At 35.7% G+C, this 25,873-nt stretch overlaps 2 protein-coding genes across 2 annotated transcripts; both read left to right on the plus strand.

Annotated features, from left to right (window-relative positions):
* The first annotated feature begins 1,090 nt into the window (after positions 1-1,090).
* LOC125874268 (uncharacterized) lies at positions 1,091-5,317 on the plus strand. Its single transcript, XM_049555157.1, has 2 exons — positions 1,091-1,234; positions 5,006-5,317. Exons 1-2 carry the CDS (start codon positions 1,091-1,093, stop codon positions 5,315-5,317), a joined length of 456 nt encoding a protein of 151 aa, XP_049411114.1.
* Positions 5,318-8,155: 2,838 nt separating this feature from the next.
* Positions 8,156-9,096, plus strand: LOC125874355 (uncharacterized mitochondrial protein AtMg00810-like). Its single transcript, XM_049555266.1, has 2 exons — positions 8,156-8,600; positions 8,663-9,096. The coding sequence occupies exons 1-2, from the start codon at positions 8,156-8,158 to the stop codon at positions 9,094-9,096; spliced, it is 879 nt and encodes a 292-aa protein (XP_049411223.1).
* Positions 9,097-25,873: the final 16,777 nt, after the last annotated feature.

The following is a 25,873-nucleotide window of genomic DNA, read 5'->3' on the forward strand; positions in this document are numbered from 1 at the left end:
GGTGCATCTCTATTTTCTAAGATTGATATGAAGTCCGTCTACCACTAGCTGAAGAATAAGGCATCTAATATCCCTACGATAGCTTTTAGGACTTGTTATGGGCAATATGACTTTCTAGTGATGTATTTCGGTTTGACTAACGCCCTTGCAGCGTTCATGGAGTTGATGAACGGGGTGTTCCGATCTCATCTACATTCATTTGTGATAGTGTTCATTAAGGATATCTTGGTGTACTCCAAGACGGAGGAGGATCACGATCGACATTTGAGGATTGTACTTCTGATATTTAGGGAAGAGAAGTCTTATGACATGTTCTCAAAGTGTGAGTTTTGGCTTGATTCCATGGCATTCTTAGGACACATGATGACCAAGGACAGTATTTGGGTAGATCCAGCCAAGATTGAGACAGTGAAGGGTTGGACCAAATCTATATCACTTACTGAGATCGGGAGGTTTAGGACTTGCGGTCTATTATTGGCAATTTTTTTAGATCTTGTCCACCATTGCATCTCCTTTGACTAGGTTGACTCGATAGAGTGTGAGTTTCCAGTGATCTGATGAGTGTGAGGACAACTTTCAATAAATCAAGACCTTATTGACTTCGGCTCTTATTTTGACCTTACCCGAGGAGGGGGTAGACTTCACTGTCTATAGTGATGGTTCTGGAGTCGGATTAGGTGGTGTTCTGATGCAGAAAGGAAAGGTGATCTCCTATACCTCTAGACAATTGAAGACCCATGAGAGGAACTATCCTACCCATGATTTGGAGCTGGCAGTCGAAGTGTTTTTACTTAAGCTATGGCGACATTATCTGTATGGGGTTCATTGTGAGGTCTTCATGGATCATCGGAGTCTTTAGTATATCTTCAGTCAGAGGGAGATAAACTTGAGGTAGCATAGATGGCTTGAGCTCTCGAAGGACCATGACACCACCATCTTATCTTATGAAAGCCAATGTGGTGGTCGGTGTTTTGAGTAGGAAGACTTTTAGCATGGGAATCTTGCTGCTATTAGTTTTGAGGAGAGACCATTGGCTGGAGATGTTCAAAGGTTAAAGAATAATCTTGTTCGTTTGCAAAGTTTTTAGAACATGGGTGGTTTGATTGCTTTTATTGAGGCTTGTTCTTTCTTAGTTGAGCAGATTCGTGAGCATCAGTTTGATGACAAGAAGTTAAGTCTCATTCGAGAAAAGGTGATGAGATGGAAGCCAAGGAGGTTGTTCTTGATTTTAAAGGTATCTTGACGATTGAGGGCAGGATCTGTGTGCCCATGGTGAGAAAGTTGATTAGATTGATTCTTGAGGAGGTCCTTTGTTCTCGATATTCCATCCATCTGGGAGCAGCGAAGATGTTTCATGATTTGATCCAGCACTATTTTTGGTGTCGTATGAAGAGGGATATTTCAGATTTTGTTTCTAAGTGTTTGACTTGCCGAAAGGTTTGAGCACTAGCGGCCCGAAGGTACGTCTCAAAGAAGGCCTATTCCTACTTGGAACTTGGAACAGATCACTATGGATTTTATTGTTGAACTACCTACCACCGTGGGTGGTTATGAATCCATTTGGGTGGTTGTTGATAGGCTGACCAAGTCAACCCATTTCATCCCGGTTCGAGTGAAGTATACGACAGAGAAGTTAGCTAAGATTTATATCAGTCATAATGTGTGATTACATGGGGTCTCGGTTTTCTATTGTCTCTAATCGAGGTTCTTTTTTCACTTCCCATTTCTGGAAGAAATTACAGCATGGTTCCGGTACTCGGTTAAATATGATTACAATCTTTCACCATTAGTAAGATGGTCAATCCGAGTGGATGATTCAAGTTTTAGAGGATATGCTCCAAGCTTACGTGCTCAATTTTGGTGCTATATGGGATCAACTTTTTCCCATAGTAGAGTTTGCCTACAAAAGTAGTTATCACTCCAGTATTCAGATGGCCCCATTTGAGGCGTTGTATGGCAGTTGGTGTAGATCTCCAATCTGATGGTTTGATTCAGCCTAGTTAGACTCATTAGATACAAACTTGCTTAGAGATGCTAAAGAGCAGGTACATATGATCCATGGTAGACTGTTGACAACCTACAGCTGAAAGAAGAGTTACACAGATCGAAGAGTTTGAGCTCTAGTGTTCATGGAGGGTGATCACGTTTGGCTTCAAGTGTCACCCATGAAGGGTGTGATGAGGTTCAGAAAGATTATGAAAATTTAGTCTTTGAATTGCCTTTGGTCAATATTTGAAATTCGGATGCTCATATTAGAACTTCGAGATATACATTGGATTTGGGGGATGATTTTAGGCCTAGTTGAGGTCTTGGTTGATTTTTGAGAAGTTCTGAGCTTATTTTAGCCTTTTAGGCGTTGTGTTTGTTTCTTGTGACTTTCATGAGTTTCGAATCAAGGAGACCTCAGATTTGTATTTCAATGGTTTTATTGTGTCCGAAACGTCTAGTATAGTCATTTTCATATATGGTTTATGTGTTTGGAATTCCAATCTGATCCTTGGGGTTTCTGGTTATGGTGCATGACCATTTTGATCATCGCGAGGATTCCTCATCGCGATCGCGTAACATTAATTTGAGTTGCATTGCGATCCTGTAGGTCTTGTCGTGATCATGATGGTCAACTTGAATGAGTTGACTGTCTTACTCATCGCGATTGAATGGATCTAGGTCGTGATCGCAGTGAGCATTTGAGACCTGGGTAGAATGTTTTTCAAAAATCGGAGTAGCAACCCCATTTCACCATTTTTGAGTTTTCAGAGCTTTGGTGTGGCGATTTGAACAAGATTTTTGAGAAGAAATATTTAGGCAACGATTCCTAACCTTAAATATTCAATTTACCCATTATTATTTATGAATTTAAGTGTTCAAATCAAACTTTTGAAATGAAAAATTGGGGTTTATCTTCAAGAAACCAAGCACCTAGTAAAATGGTGATTTTTTAAACTAATTTTAACTCTTTTTTAAAATGATTTACACCAATGAGTTCCAAATGCCTTGGGTAATGATTTCAAGTGAAGATTTTGGATTCAAACTTCATCTTTAGAATCAGGTTTTGAGTTGATTGACCCATCTTTCGAAGTCTACGATGTGGGTATTGTTGTTTCCAAAAAATTATTGTGAATACTTGATTGATATAGCTTGTGTGGCTTTGGACATTGATCGGAAGGGAAAGACTCATGTCTTGGAGTTACTAGTTGGTTGAATTAAGGCAAGTGATCTCCTAAACCTTGCAATATAGTAGAATTCATGCATTTCCCTTCAGGTATGTGTGTTGGGATTAATGGGGTTGGGGTGAAACGTTCATTGTTCCACTTGATAAATGATTAATAAATAAAAATGGGTATAAATGAAAAGGATATGTGTTGATCGTAATACGTTGTGAATTGCCTTGTTGTGTCCTTATTTGATTGATTGATAAAGTGCTTGATAGCATTAATGTGGACTTGAATTGCTTGAATTGTTGTCTCATCCTTATGGTGTGAACTTTCTTATGTGCATTGACTTTTGTATAGTGTAATGAGACATGTGATATAAGGCAGATAAGAAATGGTTCCGACTAGTGATTTAAAATTGATGGGAAATGGTTTCGGCTAGTGACATGATATAAAGTCGATGCAAAATGATTTCGGCTAGTGATATGATATAAAGCCGATGGAAAATGGTTCTGGCTAGTGATACGATATAAAGCTTATAAGAAATAGTTTCGTCTAGTGATATGATAGAAAGCCAATGGAAAATGGTTTCGGTGAAATGATATAAATTCGATGGAAAATAGTTTCGGCTAGTGATATGATATAAAGCCGATGAGAAATGGTTTCGGTAATGATTTGATTATTGTGATTTGATGCATTTGATATCTATGTTGTACTTACTTGTTGTCTATGATTAATGCACTTTTTACGTGATTGATTTACTTAACATTGAGATTTACTTACTTTATACATGTTGGATGTTGAATTGTCGCTATTGGACTGTGATTAATGAGCCTTGTGAGTTGTGAATTATAGAACTATTAGGTTGGATTGATTTTTGTGCAGGTTATAGTTGAGGAGGTTCAGTTGGGATGAAATGAATATTCGATTTCTAGCTAGTTTCTTTGTTTATTTGGTTGCTTGTTGGGTACTGTGTTGTTGGTACTCACTCTTTGCCTCTACACTTGTGTAGGTTTAGAGCTCGGTATTAGGTGATTGCTCTTTCTCTCCCACCTCTGAGGCTGTCAGAGAACTATTGAGAGGTAGTTGCTTGTCATCCTAGCGGGCCCTCTAGTTCTTCTTTTTATGCTTTGTTCAATTTGTACTTATTTCTTAGTTCCACACTTTATGCATTATTGTCTTGTTTTGTGAAATAGAGTTAGAATAGAAGTAGTATACCTTGTATCCTAACTCTAATCCTATTCTAACTCTAATGTATCTCTTTAGATTTGTAGTTGTACTAGGATTCTACTTGTGGCCATATGTTATTGTATAAGTAGCATATGTATTGTACAGAATTATTATCAAGAAATAATGTCCTTCCTTTTCTCTGGTTGTGTGTATTCAACATGGTATCAGAGCAGAGAGATGCCCTGAGATCGAATCTCACCGCCACCCATATTAAAAAGAATTTCTGCGTGCTTGACCCATGAGAAAAAATCAGGCCCGCGTGAGGGGGCATGTTGAGAATATAATTAAATAATAAAAATATTCTCTCTCTAATAGCTTAAACTTTTAGATGAGATGGTCACACACTTCAACATGGTATCAGAGCATTAACACACACAAACCTACACTGCATCAAATTTGTTCAAGAACCAATGGCTTTTTCTTCACTATCAACCTTTTTGTCCTTCTCAGCTTCTTCATTGCACCATCTTATGAATGCGTGTCCTATCAAACTTAAACCTACCAATTACCTTATATGGAGAACATAGATTCTACAACTGATGCAAGTAATGAAGGTGACTATATTGGTCCAAGAAAAGAAACCTTATGAAGTTGAAACTCTAGCCAAAGATAACAATTAAAAGGCAGTTGATGGACAAGAGAAAGCTTTCGACAGTAATTGGGATGAGCAAGATGTTCTGCTAAGAACCTGGATCTCAGAAACTATGACTAAAGATAGCATGTATCTCATTGTGGGCTGCTCAACAGCTAAGGAGATGTGGGAATGCTTTGAGGAAGCTTACCTTCAAGCAACAAAGGATAAAGAGTTCCAACTTAAACAACAACTGCAAAACATTAAGTTAGGAACCAATAAACTTGATGAGTACTTGAAAGAATTCAATAGCATATGTGATGGACTTGCTGCCATACACAAGTTGATGAAGACAACAAAGTAATTAACTTTGCCCGAGGACTAGGTCCAAAGTACAAGACATTTAGGACTGTTATATTGGGAAAGCCCCCTATCCTACCTTCAATCAATTTGTCAATACTCTTAGAGGTTTTGACATAAAATAAGAAAAGGAAAAGGTGCCCCAACAATACTATAACATGGCCTTTACTTCACACAGAGGTAGGGGTCGAGGGAGTTACAATCACAGGAGAGGTAACTCTATTTTTAACTCAAGAGGAAGAGGATTCAGAGCTGTTGGACAGTCAAATAATAATTGAAATAGTCAGAATATGCAAACTACAAACACTGAAAAAGTAAAACCCACGCCTACTCTATCTCAAATATGAGGTAGAAATAATCACACTACTTTGAAGTGCTTCTATAGGTGGGATTACTCTTATCAAGCTGAAGATGATCTTCCCAAGCCCTCTCTGTTATGAACATGCAGAATACCAATAGTGAAGATGTTGTAATGTATGCCAATTCTGGTGCAACAACTAACATGAAAAACACATTAGGTAATCTATCTGATCTTTAAATCTATAATGGGACAGACAAAATAATTGTAGGGAATGGTTTGCAATTAGCAATTACACATGTTGGAAATCTCAATAAGTTAGGTTTGAAAGTTAAAGATATACTGGTAGTTCCTGAAATCAGAAAGAATCTTCTTTCAGTTAGAAAACTTGCAAAAGACAATTCTGCAACTCTTGAGTTTGATGAATTTGGTTTTCTTATTAAGGACAAGAAGTCAAGAACACCATGGTCCAAGAGCTCTAATACATGAGGACTCTATCAACGGGAAGACAACAATCTCTTTGCCTTAACACCAACACATTATTGGAAGAAGTCAAAGAGTATTTGGTACTCTATATTAGGACATCTTAATATGAAGTCTTTAAATTTTTTGAGTAGCAATAAATGCATCGATGTTAGGAGTTGGAATAAGGTGCCTAGTATCTGTACTAGTTGTCAATTAGGGGAAAAGTGGTAAACTTTCTTTTGAGTTGAGAAATTAAATTGAGCAGATACCTTTTGCAAAATACATTGTGATCTTTGGGGACCAACACGTATTGAGTCTTCCCAACATATGAAATATTATGTGATATTTGTGGATGATAATACTAAATATACTTAGCTCTATCCTTTGAAGAAGAAATCTGAATTCTTTGAAGTCTTTCTCAAGTTTTAACAAATGGTAGAAAGACAATTTTCAAAAACTATTAATATTTTCCAGTGTGATGGAGGTGGTGAATTTATCCAAACTGAGTTTGTCAAGCATTTGGAGAACTATGGCATCATTAGGCAAATATCTTATCCTCACACTCTTGAGCAGAATGGAGTTTCTGAGAGAAAACAGAGACACATAGTGAAAACTGGTCTGAACTTGTTGTTTCATGTTAAGCTGCCTCAGTTATTAGGGGTTGAAGCATTTCTAACTGATATGTTTCTAATAAATAAAATTGCTTCCTCAGTTCTAAAGAATGGGATCCCGTTTGTGAAACTTTTTGGTGCCTCTCCTGATTATAATAGCCTGAAAGTCTTTGGTTGCAGTTGTTATCCTTACCTAAAGGGAAAGACTAAGTTCTCACCAAAGACATATATATCCTTGTATATTTATTGGCTGTAGTAGCCTACACAAAGGATATAGGTGCTACTACCCATAGACCAGGAGCGTGTATGTGTCTAGGCATGTCATATTTGATGAGCTCGCATTGCCTTATGTGCAAACTGATAAGCATAATATTAATGTATCACCTCATCTTGCCACTTTCCTTGAATTTTTCTCCATTGTGCAGGATCCAGCTACCAGGTCAAGTGACACTATAACTTCAAGGGAAGTGTTGGACAGCTTGACTGAAACAATTGCACCAGCAACTATACTAGTGGTAGACACTCAGGTTCAACCTGAGCCTTCTGGACAAGTTCTGACTACCTCTAGTTCAGAGTATGATAGTGAAGACAACCATAGTGACAACAGTGATGGTCATGATGTGGAAGTTCTATCAGGAGATGATCAAAGTATTGATAACTCAACAAATTTGACTCCTGCAAATACAAGTGTTAATGGCACCAATGAAGCGCAAGTGCCCAATGTACAACTGGAAGTTGACTTCTCAAATTGCTTAACACTAAGCATATTGATCCTATGGAAACTTCTCTCAATGAAACTTAAGGTGCAGAAGGCAACGTAGAGGGACACCACATGATCACAAGTCATAAAGCTAAGCAAATGTCCATAACTCACCCCTCACTAGCGGTAGAAAAATTGAGCATGGAACCTACCACTGTGAAACAAGCACTAGCAAGTCCACAATAGTACAAAGCAATGCAAAATGAAGTTGACGCTTTGCACAAAAACCAGACTTGGACCTTGATACCAAGAATTGCAGGCATCAATGTAGTTGGCTCCAAATAGGTGTTTAAGACCAAATTAAAGTCAGATGGTACTATAGATAGGTATAAAGCCAGGCTGGTGGCAAAGGGATATTCACATCTCGAAGGCATTGACTTTTAAGAGACCTCCAGTCCAGTAGTCAAGGCTACCACTATAAGAGTAGTACTATCAGTTGCAGTTAGTCTACAATGGCCTATCACACAATTAGATGTCAAAAATTCTTTCTCGAATGGACATCTCCAGGAGGAAGTGATCATGAACCAACCTCCCGACTTTGTTGATGAACAACATCCAAAACATGTTTGCCTACTCAAGAAAGAATTGTATAGTCTTAAACAGGCACCTAGGGCCTGGTTTGATAGGTTCAGTCTCCATTTACTTCACCTTTGTTTTAAGTGTAGTAAGGAAGATTCCTTATTGCTCATACTTCAGTGTGATAGAGAGATGATTCTGCTTCTGTTGTATATCGATGAGATAATAATCACCGATAGCTCTTCTGAGCTCATTGCAAATATAATCACAAGGCTTGGAAAGGAGTTTACCATGAAGGATATTAGACCATTACATTTCTTCTTACGAGTTGACGTAAGGTACTTCAAGGATGGTATTCATTTGAATCAAGGGAAGTATGTTATTGAGCTACTTATGAAGACTGACATGGCTCTTGCCAAAGCAATCAGTACACCATTGGAACAAAAACATGGTTTACAACAGGTCACAGGCAATTCGATTGATGTCTCTACATATAGTAGAATTGTAGGAAGTCTCCAATATCTCACTATAACCAGACCTGACATATCACATACAGTCAACTTGGTTAGTCAATTTATGCAAACTCCAAACACTAAGCATTTACAGGCTGTGAAAAGAATTCTTATATATGTGAAGGGTACTTCACAATATGGCTTGAGACTTCTTACATGATCACCTCTCATATTATATGGGTTTCAGATTGGGGAGGTTGTGCAACAACAAGAAGGTCAACGTCAAGATACACAATTTACTTAGGTGCAAACTGCATATCTTGGGCCTCCAAGAAGCAACACAGAGTGTCAAGGTCTAGTGCTGAGGCGGAATATAGGGGACTTGCCTCTACAGCAGCTAAAATCATCTGGATCACCTACATCCTAAGAGACATTGTATTCTACTTAAAGACAGCTCCAACAATGTTCTTCGATAACATCAGTGCATTATACATGATTGTAAATCCAGTCTTACATGATAGAACTAAACACGTAGAAATGGATTATCACATTGCTAGGGAAAAGGTAGCCCGAGGACATCTTGTTACACGCTGTCATGACCCAGGGATACACCCTAGATGTAACCTGGCGTACTTGACTCCGAAGGGGTCTCATACCAGCCCTTACCATATCACAACATAAGATAATAGAAAAGTACGGAAATTTTAAAACTTTATCCATACAATCGATGTCTTTATAAAACAAAGAGGAAGTCTTACTACACTTTGTCTCAAATAATCTATTACAACTTTGAATACTCTTGGGTCACAGCCCAAACAATAGTCTAAAAACATGAAAATAAAAGACATAAAGGAAATAATGGGTTTGTCCTCGAAGTTATGAGGACTCACCAAATCTTTAACTCCTTGCTCCTTAGAAACCTATCCTCAAGAATGGATCTCAAATCACCGAACACTACATTTGATGAGAATGTAAGCAAAGTATGTGTTAGTACAAAAGTATTAAATATGATAGCTAGAATAACATAATAAGAGCATAACATCATAAGGGTTAGTCAACATAAGACATAATCCATACGCATAATCAAATATTTCATGAAACATCAACTATAAGCATATGAGACAATATCATAATCATAAGCAAACTCTCCCACATAAGCATCATATAAGCATTATTCCACATTTAGACCTTCATATTATAAGAGAACCATTTCAAGTAACCTCAAAGAATACTTGAGCAAGGCATGAACCAGACTCCATAATCCCATCCAAGCTAAGTTCCCCTTTTGGTCATCATAAACATAGTCCTTATACATAGTCAAGCCTTAGACTATCATAAGTAGCTTCAAGTCATACTTGTGCAATGTATGAGTAAGACCCTATAATCCCACTCACACTAAGTACAACCTTAGGCCATCATACATACTTACCATCTTTGATCTCATCCTTAACTTACTTCTGACAACCAAGGGAATCTCTCACCTTTAGTAAATTATAACAAGGAAGGCAACTATAGCACAATTCTATCTAAACATACATCATATAAAAGAACACTTTCTTAGGCAACCTTAAGTTATACTTGTGAAATGCATGAATAAGACCCCATAATCCTACCCATGCTAAGTACCACTTTTAGGTCCTTATACTCATACTTCTTGATTTGGAGACCAGTCCCCCTCTTTAAGCTTTGGAACACTATGAAACACTCCTTGAGAATACTTTAGTTCCTTAGTAGTTTAAACCCTAGGAGATGCTTTTCAAGCATGTCTAAGTTCATTATTAAAATGGAATCTATGAGATACTTTCTTAAGCATGTCTAGGTCCATTAATGCTTTTGAACACTAGGAGGTACTTCTTTAAGCAAGTCTTAGTTCATTGAATACAAAGATTGCAACCCTAACTCTACTAGGTCAAGGCCTACATATCATAAGACCTAACTTTGGGAAAACATGGACTCTACCATGTGAGAGTTCCCTGTTTTTACTTGGATATTCCTCACATCAAATAGGTGTGGTTCTTCTTTCAACTTGAAGCCTGAACCCTACCTTGTGTGACCCTCCCTCTCATTGTCAATATCCATATGGGGCCAAGCATACACCACTAGATTCATTATTAAGTTTTGGTTAACTGTCTTGTCTCATGGAAGAATTTCCTTGACAATCAATCCATGTTCAAGTGATTTCATCACTTCATGCACTCAATCACTCAAAAGGTAGATTAGGTGAGTATAGGCCTTTCACCACAATTCTATCCTTTAATCTACAATTCTCATGTAGACTCTACTCTCAAAATCTTAACATACATATTTCATCATATTAGATTTACTCTCAAAGCCCTAGGAGTCAACACTCATGACTACAAGCCTTACTCTCAAAGCTTTACTTCATACAATCAAGATGCATATCTAGATTTCAAGACCTTCTAGTCAGAAGCTTCATCCTTAAGCAATTCTAGTCATAATTCATCATATAAGTTCATCTCAAGCTTTACTATTCATGATTTATCATATGTACCTTAATCTAATTCAATTCATGTTTACATGCTTCTATTCTTGAACAATTACTATACATAACATCAATTCTAGAAGAACACCTATAAACCCTCAAATTCACTTCACAAGGCATAAACCCACATTCTTCAATTTCATCCATTAAACAAGGGTTAGCCATGGAAAACATGTAATTTCATCATAATACCATAATTCACTACTAATTCAATCATAAACGATCAATACCCACTCAATTGGGTCAACATACAACATAACCCACAACATTGAAGAAACCCTAACTTGAATTGGGGAATTCTTCATCAAATTGGGGAATTCTAGGGGGGCTCCATGGATGGAAGAATCCAAGGATGAATAAGCTATCATACCTTAGCAATGGATTCTAATAAATTTGGTGAGAAGAACTTGATTCTTGAACCCTAGCTTCACATTCTTCCTTCTTCTTCTTCCTTGAAGTTCTAGAGAGAGAATTTTCTTTGGGGGAGATGAAGTTTTGGATTTTCTTTAGATTCTAGAGAGAATGACTTAATTGAGGGAAACTTCAGTCTAAAAAGCTTATATACTTTACTTGGGAAATAATGAAACAATGTATTATCAATTTAGGGAAAATAACTAGAGACCCCTAAGTCTCCCACTTAAAACTACCGACCATGCATGTTTTATCTCGCCAAGGGCACTTGGCGACTCGCCCAGTGGACCCTTGGTCCGCCAAATTTTCCAGCAGCTCCCTTGCTGGAGCAGGCCACTAGGCGATGGAGGAGGGAAGCTTGGCGATGCGCCTACTGGTCAGCGAGCCCCGACCTGGCTCTCCCAAAATTCCAGTATCTTTGGCTTTGGAGGCAGCCCCTTAGGCGGAGGGCGTTCCATTTGGCTAATCGCTAAGTCACCTAGGCGATGGAACCTCACTTCGCCAAGTTGGAAAGAAAGGAGATGTTCTCTTTAACAAAAATTCTAAGTGTCATAGGCCCTTGCCCTCTTCCATGGCTTGCTACCCCACACATTTAGCCCTAGCTTAGCTTACTAGATTACTGGGTGTTACAATATCTCCCCCTTGGGAACATTCGTCCTCGAATAACGATTCTAAACACTTCTTAAAGGAAACGACTCTAGACTACCACCCCATCATTCATGAAACTCATCTAGTGCACATAGACAAAAGAGGAAAACTTCAACTCCATCTTAACATGAACAATGCAACACACAAGGAAGTAGGAACTACATCTAACAACTCATTATGCATGAAAACTTAACATTTCTCATATTATAGGAGGAACTACCTTCTACTAACTTGAACATGCTCAATCATACTCTCATGGAGCCTATATGCATTTTACTCTGAAAAAACATTTATTTAAGGAGGAATCTTTCAACTCCAAACTAAGACAATGCTTACTAAATCATCTCATGAAGTGAAATATGCAACTCTACTTAATGCACTACAGCATGAGGAAAACAATGCACAAAAGTCATTTCTATCAAGACATAAGCTTTATGAACATGCTTATAAGAAAATCATGGCAACACATAAACACACAATAACCTTGCTATATAGGCACACCATCTCCCCCTTGGGAGTAAGCCTATACGAACTCCTTTAAACATCATTTATAACATAAAAGTATCAATGAAGCTCACTCATACTAAAGATAACATCAAAGTCTATCATATAAAATCTATCAAGTCACAAAAGACAAGTAATCCAAAATTTACTAAAGCATAAAACACATACCGGTAGCAACATAAGGAGATCACTCTTGATCATTTTTAGCTTGGAGGACATAGAACCTATTCTTCTTTTGGGCATCCTCATCCGGACCATTAGAAGCAACTTGTTTATCCTCCCTTCCCTTAGCCTTAAGAATCGAGCAATCCCTCATTTTGTGTCTACTCTTCCCACAACTATAACAACCATCCATGCTGGCTAGGCACTTACCATGATGATTTCATCCACACTTGGTGCAAGTAGGCTTAGGTAATGGATACCCACTACCTTTATCTTGGTTAAACCTAGGGGTATAAGGGGAATCTTGACCGGAATATCTATGTTTAGACTTAGGTCTACCTTGTCCATCAGACATAGCATTGGAGGAGTTCCCATCACCGGTCCTAGCCCTTTTTTCCTCCCTATTCTTCTTCCTAAGTTTTGTCTCCTCAATTTGTTGGGCATACACCATAAGCCTAGAGATATCCATGTCACCCACAAGAATTTCCATACGACATTCTTCTTTAACCAATTCGAACAGACCCATCAAGAACCTACTCATCCTATCTCTCAGATCTGCCACCATAGATGGAGCATACTTGGATAGTAGGGTAAATTTCAAGGCATACTCCTTAACACACATGCTACCTTGCTTAAGGTTGATAAAATTTTCTACCTTAGCCTCCACCATCTCTCGGGGAAAGAACCTATCAAGGAATGCCTCTTTGAACCCTTCCCACACTATTGGGCCCGTTTCTATCGGCCTATTGTCTTTCCATTGTTCATACCATATTTGTGCTACATCTCTCAATTGATAAGCGTCTAGCTCCGCTTTCTCTACCGAAGTCAATCCCATGATAGCAAGCACCTTATACACCTCATCTATAAAACCTTGAGGATCCTCCTCCACTTTGGAGCCATAAATCTCTGGAGGGTTCATCCTCAAAAACTCTCTCGCCCTCAAAGCCGCGGATTTCACATTAGGGTTCACCAGAGCTACCATCCCTCTATTGACTTGAGACGTCACGGCTTGAGCCAGTAATTGCATAGTAGACCTAAACTCCGCATGAGTCACATTCTCCCCTATAGGGTCAATTGGAGCTTGAGGAGGAGCTTGGTGTGGAACTTGGAGAGGAACCTCTTGCTCCACATTGCCTTCCTCATCTCTCAAAGCATTTGCTCTTGTATTAGCCATACCCTGAAAAGCCATAGGGCACGGATTAGAAGAAGGACCTACTAGAGCCAAACTCTATGGCACAACTTAAAGAATGAAGAAGTGAGATTTCCTAAACATCCAATAGCCTCATATTCATAAATGTGGCACACTTCACATTTATGAACAAGACTCTACTAGACGTGGTTTGAGATAATCCTAGAACCATTCTAAACCTTGTGCTCTGATTACCAAGTTTGTCATGACCTAGGGGTACACCCTAGATGTAACATGGTGTACTTGACCCCGAAGGGGTATCATACCAGCCCTTAGCATATCACAACATAAGATAATATAAAGTACAGAAAATTTAAAAGCTTTATCCATACAATCAAAATCTTTATAAAACGAAGCGGAAGTCTTAGTACACTTTGTCTCAAACCATCTAATACAACATTGCATACTCTTGGGTCACAGCCCATACAATAGTTACAAAACATGAAAATAAAAGACATAAAGGGAATAGTGGCCTTGTCCTCGAAGCTATGAGGACTCACCAAATCTTCAACTCCTTGCTTCTTAGAAACCTATCCTCAAGAATAGAACTGAAATCACTGAACCCTACATTTAATGAGAATGTAGGCAAAGTATGCGTTAGTACAAAAGTACTAAATATTATAGCTAGCATAATACCATAAGAGCATAATATCATAAGGGTTAGTCAACATAAGACATAATCCATAAGCATAATCAAATACTTCATGAAACATCAACGATAAGCATATGAGACAATATCATAATCATAAGAAAAGTCTCCCACATAAGCATCATATAAGAATTATTCCACATTTAGTCCTTCATATCATAAGAGAACCATTTCAAGTAACCTCAAAGCATACTTGTGGAAGGCATGGACAAGACCCCATAATCCCATCCAAGCTAAGTACCCCTTTTGGTCATCATAAACATAGTCCTTATACATAGTCAAGTCTTAGACTATCAAAAGTAGCTTCAAGTCATACTTGTGCAAGGTATGAGTAAGACCCTATAATCCCACTCACACTAGGTACCACCTTTGGCCATCATACATACTTACCATCTTTGATCTCATCCTTTAACTTACTTCTCACAACCAAGGAAATCTCTCACCTTTAGTCAATCAAAACAAAGAAGGCAACTATATGACAACCCTATCTAAACATACATTATATAGGAGAACACTTTCTTAGGCAACCTTAAGTTATACTTATGCAATGCATGAATAAGACCCCATAATCCTACCCATGCTAAGTACCACTTTAAGGTCCTCATACTCATACTTCTTGATTTGGAGACTAGTCCCCCTCTTTAAGCTTTGGAACACTATGAATCACTCCTTGAGCATACTTTTAGGTCCTTAGTAGTTTCAACCCTAGGAGATGCTTCTCAAGCATGTCTAAGTTCATTATTAAGATGGACTCTATGAGATACTTCCTTAAGCATGTCTAGGTCCATTAATGCTTTTGAACACTAGGAGGTACTTCTTTAAGCAAGTCTTAGTTCATTGGATACGGAGATTGCAACCATAACTCCACTAGGTGAAGGCTTACATCTCATGAGACCTAACTTTGGGAAAACCCGGACTCTACTATGTGAGAGTTCCCCCTTTTTATTTGGATAGTCCTCACATCACCTAGGTGTGGTTATCCTCTCAACTTGGAGCCCGGACCCTAACTTGTGTGACCCTCCCTCTCATTGTCAATATCCATTTGGGGCCAAGCATACACCCCTAGATTCATTATTAAGCCTTTCTTAGCATTCATGTCTCATGGAATAATGTCATTGACAATCAATCCATGTTCAAGTGATACTATCACTTCATGCACTAAAGCACTCATAAGGTAGATTAGGTGAGTATATGCCTTTCACCACAATTCTATCTTTTAATCTACTATTCTCATGTAGACTCTACTCTGAAAGCCTTAACATACATAGTTCATCATATTATATTTACCCTCAAAGCCCTAGGAGTCAACATTCATGACTACAAGCCTTACTCTCAAAGCTTTACTTGATACAATCATCTTGCATATCTAGATTTCAAGACATTCTAGTCATAAGTTTCATCTTTAAGCAATTCTAGTCATAATTCATCATATAAGTTCATTTCAAGCTTTACTAGTCATGATCCATCATATGTACCTTAATCTAATTCAATTCATGTTTACATGTTTCTATTATTGAACAATTACTATACATAACATCAATTCTAGAAGAACGCCTATAAATTCTCAATTTCACTTCACAAAGCATAAACCCACACTCTTCAATTTCATCCATTAAACTAGGGTTAGCCATGGAAAACATGTAATTTCATCATAATATCATAATTCACTACTAATTCAATTATAAATGATCAATACCCACTCAATTGGGTCAACATACAACATAACCCAAAACATTGAAGAAACCCTAACTTTAATTGGGGAATTCTAGGGGGGCTCCATGGATGGAAGAATTCAAGGATGAATAAGATATCATACCTTAGCAATGGATTCTAATAACTTTGGTGAGAAGAACTTGATTCTTGAACCCTACCTTCACCTTCTTCCTTCTTCTTCTTTCTTGAAGTTCTAGAGAGAGAATTTTCTTTGGGGGAGATGAAGTTTTGGGTTTTCTTTAGATTCTAGAGAGAATGACTTAATTGAGGGAAACTTGAGTCTAAAAAGCTTATATACTTTACTTGGGAAAGAATGAAACAATGTAGTATCAATTCCTTGGTGTAGTAGGCCACTAGGCAATGGGGGAGGGCAGCTTGGCGATGCACCTCCTGGTCGGCGAGCCCTGACCTGGCTCTCACAAAATTCCAATATCTTGGGCTTTGGAGGCAGCTCCTTAGGCGGAGGGGGTTCCACTTGGCTAATCGCCAAGTCACGTTGGCAATGGAACCTTACTTCGCCAAGTTGGAAAGGAAGGAGATGTTCTCTTTAACAAAAATTCTAAGTGTCATAGGCCTTGCCCTCTTCCATGGCTTGCTACCCAACACATTTAGCCCTAGCTTAGCTTACTAGATTACGGGGTGTTACACACGCTTTGTTCGATGAAAAGACTAGTTAGTTGACATACGCCCCAAGGCATTGACAAAGCAAGAGTTTATAAAGTTTCGAATCAATCTAGGAGTGAGTTTCGAATGTTATTATAGCTAGAAGTAAGTTTTGAATTGTAATTAGTGCAAATTGTAGCAATGTTAGCTAATTAACTAGTTTATGTTTGCTTAACCACATTATTTTTCTGAAATTTAAACCCAACCATGCATTTGCTAATATATGTGTGTAATTTTTCTCCATAAATTTACAATGCGTAATTAATAATAATAAAAATGACAATATCTTAAAATATAGTATACATAGTTGTAGTAAAGGTGATAGAAGTAGGTAATGCTTTCGTCGGAAAAAAAATATCGTATATACAAGTAAAATGATACACGAAATAATTAAATAACATATATTGGACACCCTTAACATAACAAGTTTTTATAACTCAGTGGTTTCACCTCCTTGAAATGAGAAGTGCTTGTGTGTTCGAATCTCACTAGTTCTACTTTTTGAAAAGAGCTTTTGTTGTGTTATTTCTGACCACCCTTTGTGAAATTCCTAGCTCCGCCACTGCTCGTAACATCACAAAAGCTAAAAAATGGCTTTAGAAAAGGAGAGGCCTTCGACAAAAAACAAACCGATAAATTGAAACAGATAAATATAATTTTCTATAATAGATAAAATTATATCGGTAGAAGTCATTTGGTAATACGGATACAAGTTATACATGAAATAATAATTAGTATTTTTAAAAATGAATTGATAGTACAATTTTCTTGTTCACTGTCAGCGGAGAGAAATTAATCTGTATAATATATAGAGATTGTATATATGGTGTTAGTAATGCAAGAAATTAGGAATGATGGTTAATGATGAAATAATTATTATGTGCTGATTAATATTATTAATGAAGGGATTTATATTTATTCTTATACAAGAACCACGTATTGCTAATTTTTTTTGTTTAGGTACGCAGGAAAAAAAAAACTAGAAAGGTTTACCATCTTTCAAAAGAAAAGGCCACTTAGATATGTATTGAGAAGAAACTATATATTATTGAGTAGGGGTGTTTATGGTATAGATAAAAATCGATTTTATTTGGTTTTGTTTTAGATTTTAAAAAATCGATAGTATTTGGTGTGACTATGGTTTTGTTTTAAAAAAATTGAAGAAATAACTGAACCTAACCAACAAGTTATATACATTTTTTTTTATTATACATATATAATATATTATTTTTACAAAACAATTTTACAGATCTCATATATATTTTTATCAAAATTTATTTATAATTTACTTATGAAAGCAAAAATCTCCAAGGTGAGAACATTTATTTTATTGGTTTCGTGTATATAACTGTCTATAACAACTCTTTGTGAAACTGAAAATGTCACTGTATCTTCCATCTAGGCCAAAATAGTGAATATTGAAGTTTTTCACATAGTAAATTCAGTGATCAGAAGTTATTTAATGTTTGACATTCTAACTATTTTTCTTTCTGAATGGATTGTTGTCACTTTTTTCAGGTTTTGAATGAATTGTTTCTTTTAGTTTTGTGTATAGTTAAGAATCAAATAACCGAACCGAAATCGATAACAACCAAACGATAAATGTATATTATATTTGATTTGTTTTTATTATGATATTTTTAAAATCGATTAAGTTGATTTGATTTTAAATTTAACAAATAATCGATCCAAACCGACTCGTAAAACACATATGGCGCTAGTAATGCAAGAAATTAGGAATTGTTGCGATAGTTAAGGATGAAATAATTATTATGTGGTGATTAATATTATTAATGAAGGGGTTATTCTGGTACAAGAACCACTTACTTTGAGAGCATTTTGCCTTTAAATTGTCTAATTAATCTCTGTATTGCTAAAATAAAATTGTTTTGGTACAGAGGAAAAAGAAAAACTAGAAAGGTTTACGATCTTTCAAAAGCAACACCACTTAGATTATTGAGAAGAAACTCTATATTCTTGAGCATTTTTCCGCATATTATTAATCTTAATCATGGTTATGTTCTTCATTTGCTCGAAAATTGACATATTAGTTCGCCTCTCTTTAGATGTGTTTGATACTTGACAGTAGCTTTATTGATATTCAATAAATATCTGGAGTTTACTATAAATCCTTAATAAGTTTGACAATAAATAACAGTCTATTTCCACATCTAGTTTTTAGTAGCCCATTATCTTAGCTGCGTTTAAATTTTTTTTACGCTCCACGATGTTATATTCTAGGTGTTTTGATGATCCTCAAAAATGCAAGGGACCAGGTCCCTGCAGAGTACTCTCGTCCAGATTCAAATGGGGTACATCTGTAAAGCTATCATGTTAGGTGGTAGGTGAAAAGTGCAGTGTACTACACCAATAGAAAGAGCAGACTGTTTGTTTCAGTGGCTCACAATTGCAGGGACCCGATCCCTGACAGAGTTCTCTCGTCCAGATTTATAATGGTGTACAACTGTAAAGTTGTTCTGTCAGAGGTTGGTGAGACATCAGCGTACTACACCAACCAGAATGGACGAGGTTGTTTGTCCAACGGTGGTCAATAACTCTTTATGGTTGTTTTAATCAACATGACAAACAACAAATGAAATCATTCATTCAAAAGGAGAGAGAGTTAGCAAGTCTTCTCAAGAACTCACAAAGAACATTGCAAGGGATATGGTCCCTACAAGACTGCGTATGTGAAAGGACGACAAGACAGTTGTCAGAAAAGCCGTCACCTCTCATGTGGTAGGTGCACGTCTTTCCAGAGAAGCAGACTCTCAATCAATGGATGGTCTCAAGAAGTTTCTGTTCATTCATATAGTCTCTTTACACAAAACACAAATTCAAGATTTGGCAAATAAAACTTGGATTTTCTCTGAAAATTCATAAGCTTGAAAAGAGAAGGCCATTGATGGAGTGCTGAAGCGTCTTGTTGTATTTAGATCTTTGTATCTTATGTGCTTAAATTGTAAATCTATTCCTATGTTATAAAAGAATTAGATTTTTTGTTCTGTTCATCTAAAAGTCTAAGTCAGTTAAGGGTAACTGATGATTTAGTGGGCTGTTGTATCTGCTTAGTCAAATTCTAAATCATATAGAGTTAGGTGGTTTAGTGGGCACTGTTGTATCTGCTTAGTTGAAGTTTAAGTTATCTAGAATTAGGTAGCTTAGTGGGCAGTGTGGTATCTGCTTAGTAGCTTTCTTTGTAGTAGAGTTACTACATAGATGGGGAAGGGATTTAGAGTTAAATTCCTAGGTTGCAAAAGTTTGTAATCTAAATTGTTGCTCCGTTTAAGTGAAATGGAGTTTGGGTTGAAATCCTGTGAGTACAGGTCGTGGTTTTACTCCCTTGAGCAAGGAGGTTTCCACGTAAAACTCTTGTGCCTGTTTTACATTGTGTTATTTATGTACTAAGGTAAGATGTAGATTTCACTCTACCTAAACGTATATAGGGAAATGCAAATTTTGCAACAAAATCATGTATAACCAAACTTAAATGTCAAAAGAAGGAGGAGGTGGGGTAATGAATCCAAAAGAAAAGGTCAGTTTTATAGCATATATAGACTAAATATATGATTAAACGGTGCCAATGAATGTAGACTTCTTCAATTCATTCATAGCTATTTTCTTCTTGTTCATATACATGATATATTTTGTGTTCCATCCATCACTATCATATATCTCATACATATCCCAGCTAGCTTTAGAGATTTCCTTTTCATCACACTGTGCATTTCCATTTACCCTCTTCAAACATTATATTTCTCATCTTCCAACGGCTGCTCATAATGTATACATATCTATATTTAATATTGACCTTGACTTTAATTTTTAGCTAGCTATAATGTTTGAATCAATATGTACAATTTTTTTTTAAGAAACAAGTAGTGGATTACTGGTCCCCTCCAGTACATATGTAGATTAACTACAAATGGAAAAAGCATTGATTTTAGCAACATAAGAACGTAACTTTTATGGCTAATTACCTGTGGTACTTTCTTCATTTAAAAAAGATTCAAAGTTTAAGAAAATAAAAAATATTTTTCAATTTTATGGTTCTAAATTAAAGTTATGATAAAAGTATCAAAATATATTTTAATTTTTTTAATTTTAAACATATCACGTAAAATATTAACATTAAAATATTGCCAAAAAGAAAAAAAGATCATTTTATAAACAGACTAAAAACAAAAGTAAATCATTTTTACTATTGTTATGTGAGGACAAAAACACGTGTATATGATTTAAAGTATTTTAAGTATGATAATAAAAGAGATTAGTGGTAGACATTTGTCAAATTCATAGTGATAGATCCTGGTTCAATAAATTCCATGGTCCGTCTTGTCAAAGCTATCTTTTCCCCAAAAAGGTTCGCTAGTGATGGAGCAGTGGAGGGGAGTCTCCAATCTCCATCAAGACAGTCAATCACAACGTGTAAAGACTCTACCAGCAGCCCTTGTTGTTTCTACACGTGGAAATCTCATCTCAATTCAACACAACTCTGAAAATGTATCTTCTACAACTACGTAAATGTTACAATCTCTTGCTCCCTCAATCCCCATTTTGGAGCGATAGATAAAAATAAATAGTCATAGGATAAAAAATAATTTAAGAATAAACTTTTGATATTTATTTTGTTGTCTATTTTAGAATAACTTATTTTATTATTTATATTATAGTGATGAAATAATTAAGTTATTTTATTATGGATATTGAAATAATTAATTTTGGGATATCTCGTTTCCAACTAAACGACTCATAAGTGTCTTAATTTAATTAAGTTAAAAGTTTAATAAATAAATAAAACTTTTAAATTTTACATGATTTTAAATTTAAAATGTGCACAGTCCTGACTAATTTATAATCCTAAATATTGAATTAAGTTTCAATTCTTAACCTCATGGTAAGTACTCCTCCATCCTTAACCAATAGGTCTCGGGTTCGAGCTCCTTGGGTATGAAGTTGTTTTTGTTAGGGAGCACTTTACCCCTCAATGTGGGACTTTCTGACGCCAATTCGAATTTAATCAGGCTTTAATGTGGGGAAACCAAAAAAAAAAGTTTCAATTCTTAAGCCGTACGGAGTACTGACAAATATTGTAAAAATAATAATTAATTTCCCCCTATCAAAATTTGAAATGTTTACTACATTTATAACATTTAACAGAAAAATAACCTACATTTAGAACATACGTGGATTGATATCCTTAAAGAAGGTAATTTATTCAATAAAAATAGTTTAATCAAAGCATAAATCAAGTCGAACATATTTTCGTTTTAATGAGCACAAAATGGTAAATTTACCTATTTTTGTTTTAGTTAATTTATTTGGTTTGTGCGTACTATAGATATTTGTGTCAATAACAATAAAATTGTACTCTGAATTTAGGATATATTAATTATTTTTCCTTAAGTATGCATCCCCACTACAAAAAATAAAATACGAAAATTAGTTATAAATTTCATTGGTAAATTATTCGTAGCTAATAAAATTTTGTGGTGAATTGTTAATAAATAGAATAAATAATGCATTTTATTATTTTATTATAGAATTTATTCATCACTAATTTCAAATATATAGTAGTGTTCATTACTTTTATATATATATATATATATATCGTTCTTCTCCATTAATGAAGTCTTGCGAACTAGATAATTTAGTTTTAAAAAACAGGATAATGATAAGGGTCTCAAAGTAGTGTCTATTGAACAATCAAATCAAAATTATTCAACTAAGTGATAAAGGCCTAGCGTAGTGCGCAAACAACACGCTTGATAATTTTATGCATAGGGTGTAATTAAATAGTATAATAAAAATAATTGTACTATTAATGGTTTAGATTAAAGGAAACATTAGCCAATATTTTAATGTTAGAATTGAACTTAAAAGAGGAAACGTGTGTCTCAGTAATGAGACAATTTTTGGTGGGTTTAGCTTTGGTGGCTTTTTCTTCCTGTTGTGCATTTAGGTTCAAATAATCTATTTATTCATAAGACTAATAATTCCTTAAAAATAAAAAGGTAAAGGGAAAAAATCATCCCTAAAGATGCACGTGAGAAAGATATATATGTTTCTGCCAATTAAAGGTTGTGTAATTCATTAATAATTTGATCGTTTGTCTCATGCTGGAATAATTGTTACACATTAATTAAAGGCCATATTATCTTAAGTTGTTTATCCTAACAATTATTAGTAAGTTGTGTAGGCATAGGATTCGCGGATAAAAGAAAATGAATATTTCAGAAATAGCAAAGATAATAGATATAATAAGGCTTTATATATATAGTTTTCGTAATTGCGTTCAGTAACTATAATTTTGTTTGCTATGGAGATTGTGATTTGTAATTTCTCTTGTCCATTTGTATATTTCGCTTGTCAATATACAAACAAAAATGAAAAAGGAAAATCAAATTAGAAAATATTTGAAAGTGAATATGAAAAAAGGGAGTATAATTTATAAATTTGCCACAAAATAAGTAGTTTATTACCGGCCCGACTCGGTAATAGTTTCTAGAAGATAAATTCTTATTCATCTTTCTCAAGAACTTTTGTGCTAGAATTAGGGGTGTTTACGGTTTGGATAAAAATAGAATTAAATTAATTAAATAAGTTCACTTTATTTGGGTTTGGTTTGGTTTTATTTTACATTTTTTTTAAAATCGATAGTATTTGGTTTGGTTATGATATTGTTCGAAAAGAATCGAAGAAATAACCAAATCGATAAATTATATACATATAAATTATTATTATACATACATGTATTATTTTTACAAATAATTATAAAGATCTTATATATGTTTTTATCAAAATTTATTTCTAATTTCCTTAGGAAAACAAAAGTGCTCAATTTATCTTTTGGTTTCATGTATATGAGTGTCTCAATTCTTTGTGAGACTATCTCTTCCTTCTTGGTCAAAGTAGTGAATTTTTAAGCTTTATTCATAGTAAATTCAATGATAAATTTTTTTGAAAAGTGAGTCATTCTAACTATTTTTCGTTTTGAATGAATTGTTATCACTCTTTTACGTTTTGAATTGTTATATTTTGTGTGCATAATTAATAACCGAATCACATCGAACCAAAACCGTTAACAACCAAACCGATAAATGTAATTACATTTGATTTGATTTGATAATTTTTAAACCATTTGATTAAGTTCTAGTACTCAAATTCTTATAATCAAAGTCAAAGTAAGTAGCAATTTTTTTGAACTCTTTGAGCTCTGTCGCACGTTAGTGTGCAGTTCACCGGAATAGGGAGGGGACGACCACGTAGGGAGACACAGGGAAATCGTGAGGAAGAAATTACTTAGGTTATTGTGAGTAGTTCAAGTGCAGGCACATCACAAACTGAGAGAAGGAAGATTACAGAACCCCAGCTACAAACACATGAAGGAGTTTCGATCGGAACAAGTAAGGAGAAGGAGACACCGAATAGGGAAGAGTAATGGCCAGAATTAGCTAAGAAGAATGGAAGTGGAGTTGAGAAAACCCAAACTCTGGTAGGAACTAATGGAACAGTAACGCTGGCAAAACCCTCAGTAACAACTCAGAGGACACTTGAGCTAAATAGGGTAACAACAATGACACCTTGGGCCAATCTATTTGCTACTAATCGACTGGCAACGAAAGGTATGAATCTCAACTATATTTCCCCAGTAATTATTGATGGAGAGAAAGTAGTGAAAATTTTGGAGGAGGATGTGGCTAGAGATAATGAAAAATGGACTTCTTCAATTGTTGTGTATGTGGTAGGCACTTGATGTTTGACGTAATCAAAGACACAATTTCCAATTCAAGTGTCAACAATCGTGTATAGTAATATAACCCAACCGTATGGGTTGGGGTCGAGTCCCAAGGGAGCGGTTAGTAATCGAGAATTAAAAGAAAAGTAAAACTTAGTTCTAATCAATCATAGCTATAAACATTAACGAAAACAAACATATTATATCAAAAAGTGACACGAATGTCAATTTTCAATGGGGGGTTTGTATTCAACTAATAAACCAAAAATAGCAAAAAATATAAAGATGCGAGATAGGGAGACAAGATTCTTGGGATGTGATAGGAATATGGGATAAAATAAATAACCGAGTATATGTTATTGATAGTAAATTGCTGAACATTTGTAACTAAGCTAGACTTTAGTGGGGGTAAATTTTCTCTCGAACAACTTACCCCGAATCAACTCGGTTACTCGAACACCGAGTTGCAACAATTTAGCACAACCTTCGCCTTATCCCATTCACTCTCTCGAGCTGAATGTGTGGGAGAAGGTCTATGGTTCACTCTCTTGAGCTGAACACACGACGACTCAATAACCACAGGTTATCGATTTAGTAGTTTTGGCTTTAAAACCTCTCTCTCGGCAAGCCAAAAACACCAAGATAAAATCGAATTTGCAACTGCAATCCCATTAAGTTCAAACACAACAACTAAACGAAATGACATTTAAACAGCAAATAGACTAACAATGAGTAATACCAACAGTAAATTTAATCCATATTCACATAATCACACCCCAAAAATTGAGGTTTTAGCTAGACATGAAAAAGAGATAGAAATCGATACCTAAAAGTGTTTCCATCAAATAGGTACGATAAATAATGTCTTTAAGCACGTCAAAGATGAAGATTCTTTGATGGCCACTTCCAATTTCTTGGAGATGAAAACCTTCAAAGCTCAAGAACAATGTCTCCCAAAAATTCTATGAACTCAAACTGAAATATTCTAAAAGTCAGTAATAATTCGCTAGAACTTGATACTAAGCTACAGATTTAAATGTGTATTTATAGTTTTCAAAAATTTGTGCTGCAAAAGACCACTCGGCGTAGTTAGTCGGGATCGCTGATACACTCGGCGATCCGCCCTTTGGTCTGGTTCATTGCCTTTCAGCTTTTACCTTTAGTATCTTCGCGTTTTGAATCATTGGGCGATATGGTGTTGCTTCGCGGAACTAATCGTCGACGCGCCGATTGCTCCCTTTCATCGCCAACTTGATCTTTTCCTTCAGGGCTCAGCAC

The sequence above is a fragment of the Solanum stenotomum genome, chromosome 1 (assembly GCF_019186545.1).
Source record: "Solanum stenotomum isolate F172 chromosome 1, ASM1918654v1, whole genome shotgun sequence".
Lineage (NCBI taxonomy): Eukaryota > Viridiplantae > Streptophyta > Magnoliopsida > Solanales > Solanaceae > Solanum > Solanum stenotomum.

What these genes read in the sequence shown, in the direction of transcription:
- LOC125874268 (XM_049555157.1), top strand. Translation starts at nt 1,091, where the DNA reads ATGGGTGGTTTGATTGCTTTTATTGAGGCTTGTTCTTTCTTAGTTGAG. An exon ending in GGTTGTTCTTGATTTTAAAG is followed by an intron (nt 1,235 to 5,005) that starts GTATCTTGACGA and finishes AACAATTAAAAG; the next exon opens with GCAGTTGATGGACAAGAGAA.
- LOC125874355 (XM_049555266.1), top strand. Translation starts at nt 8,156, where the DNA reads ATGATTCTGCTTCTGTTGTATATCGATGAGATAATAATCACCGATAGC. An exon ending in AATTCTTATATATGTGAAGG is followed by an intron (nt 8,601 to 8,662) that starts GTACTTCACAAT and finishes TATGGGTTTCAG; the next exon opens with ATTGGGGAGGTTGTGCAACA.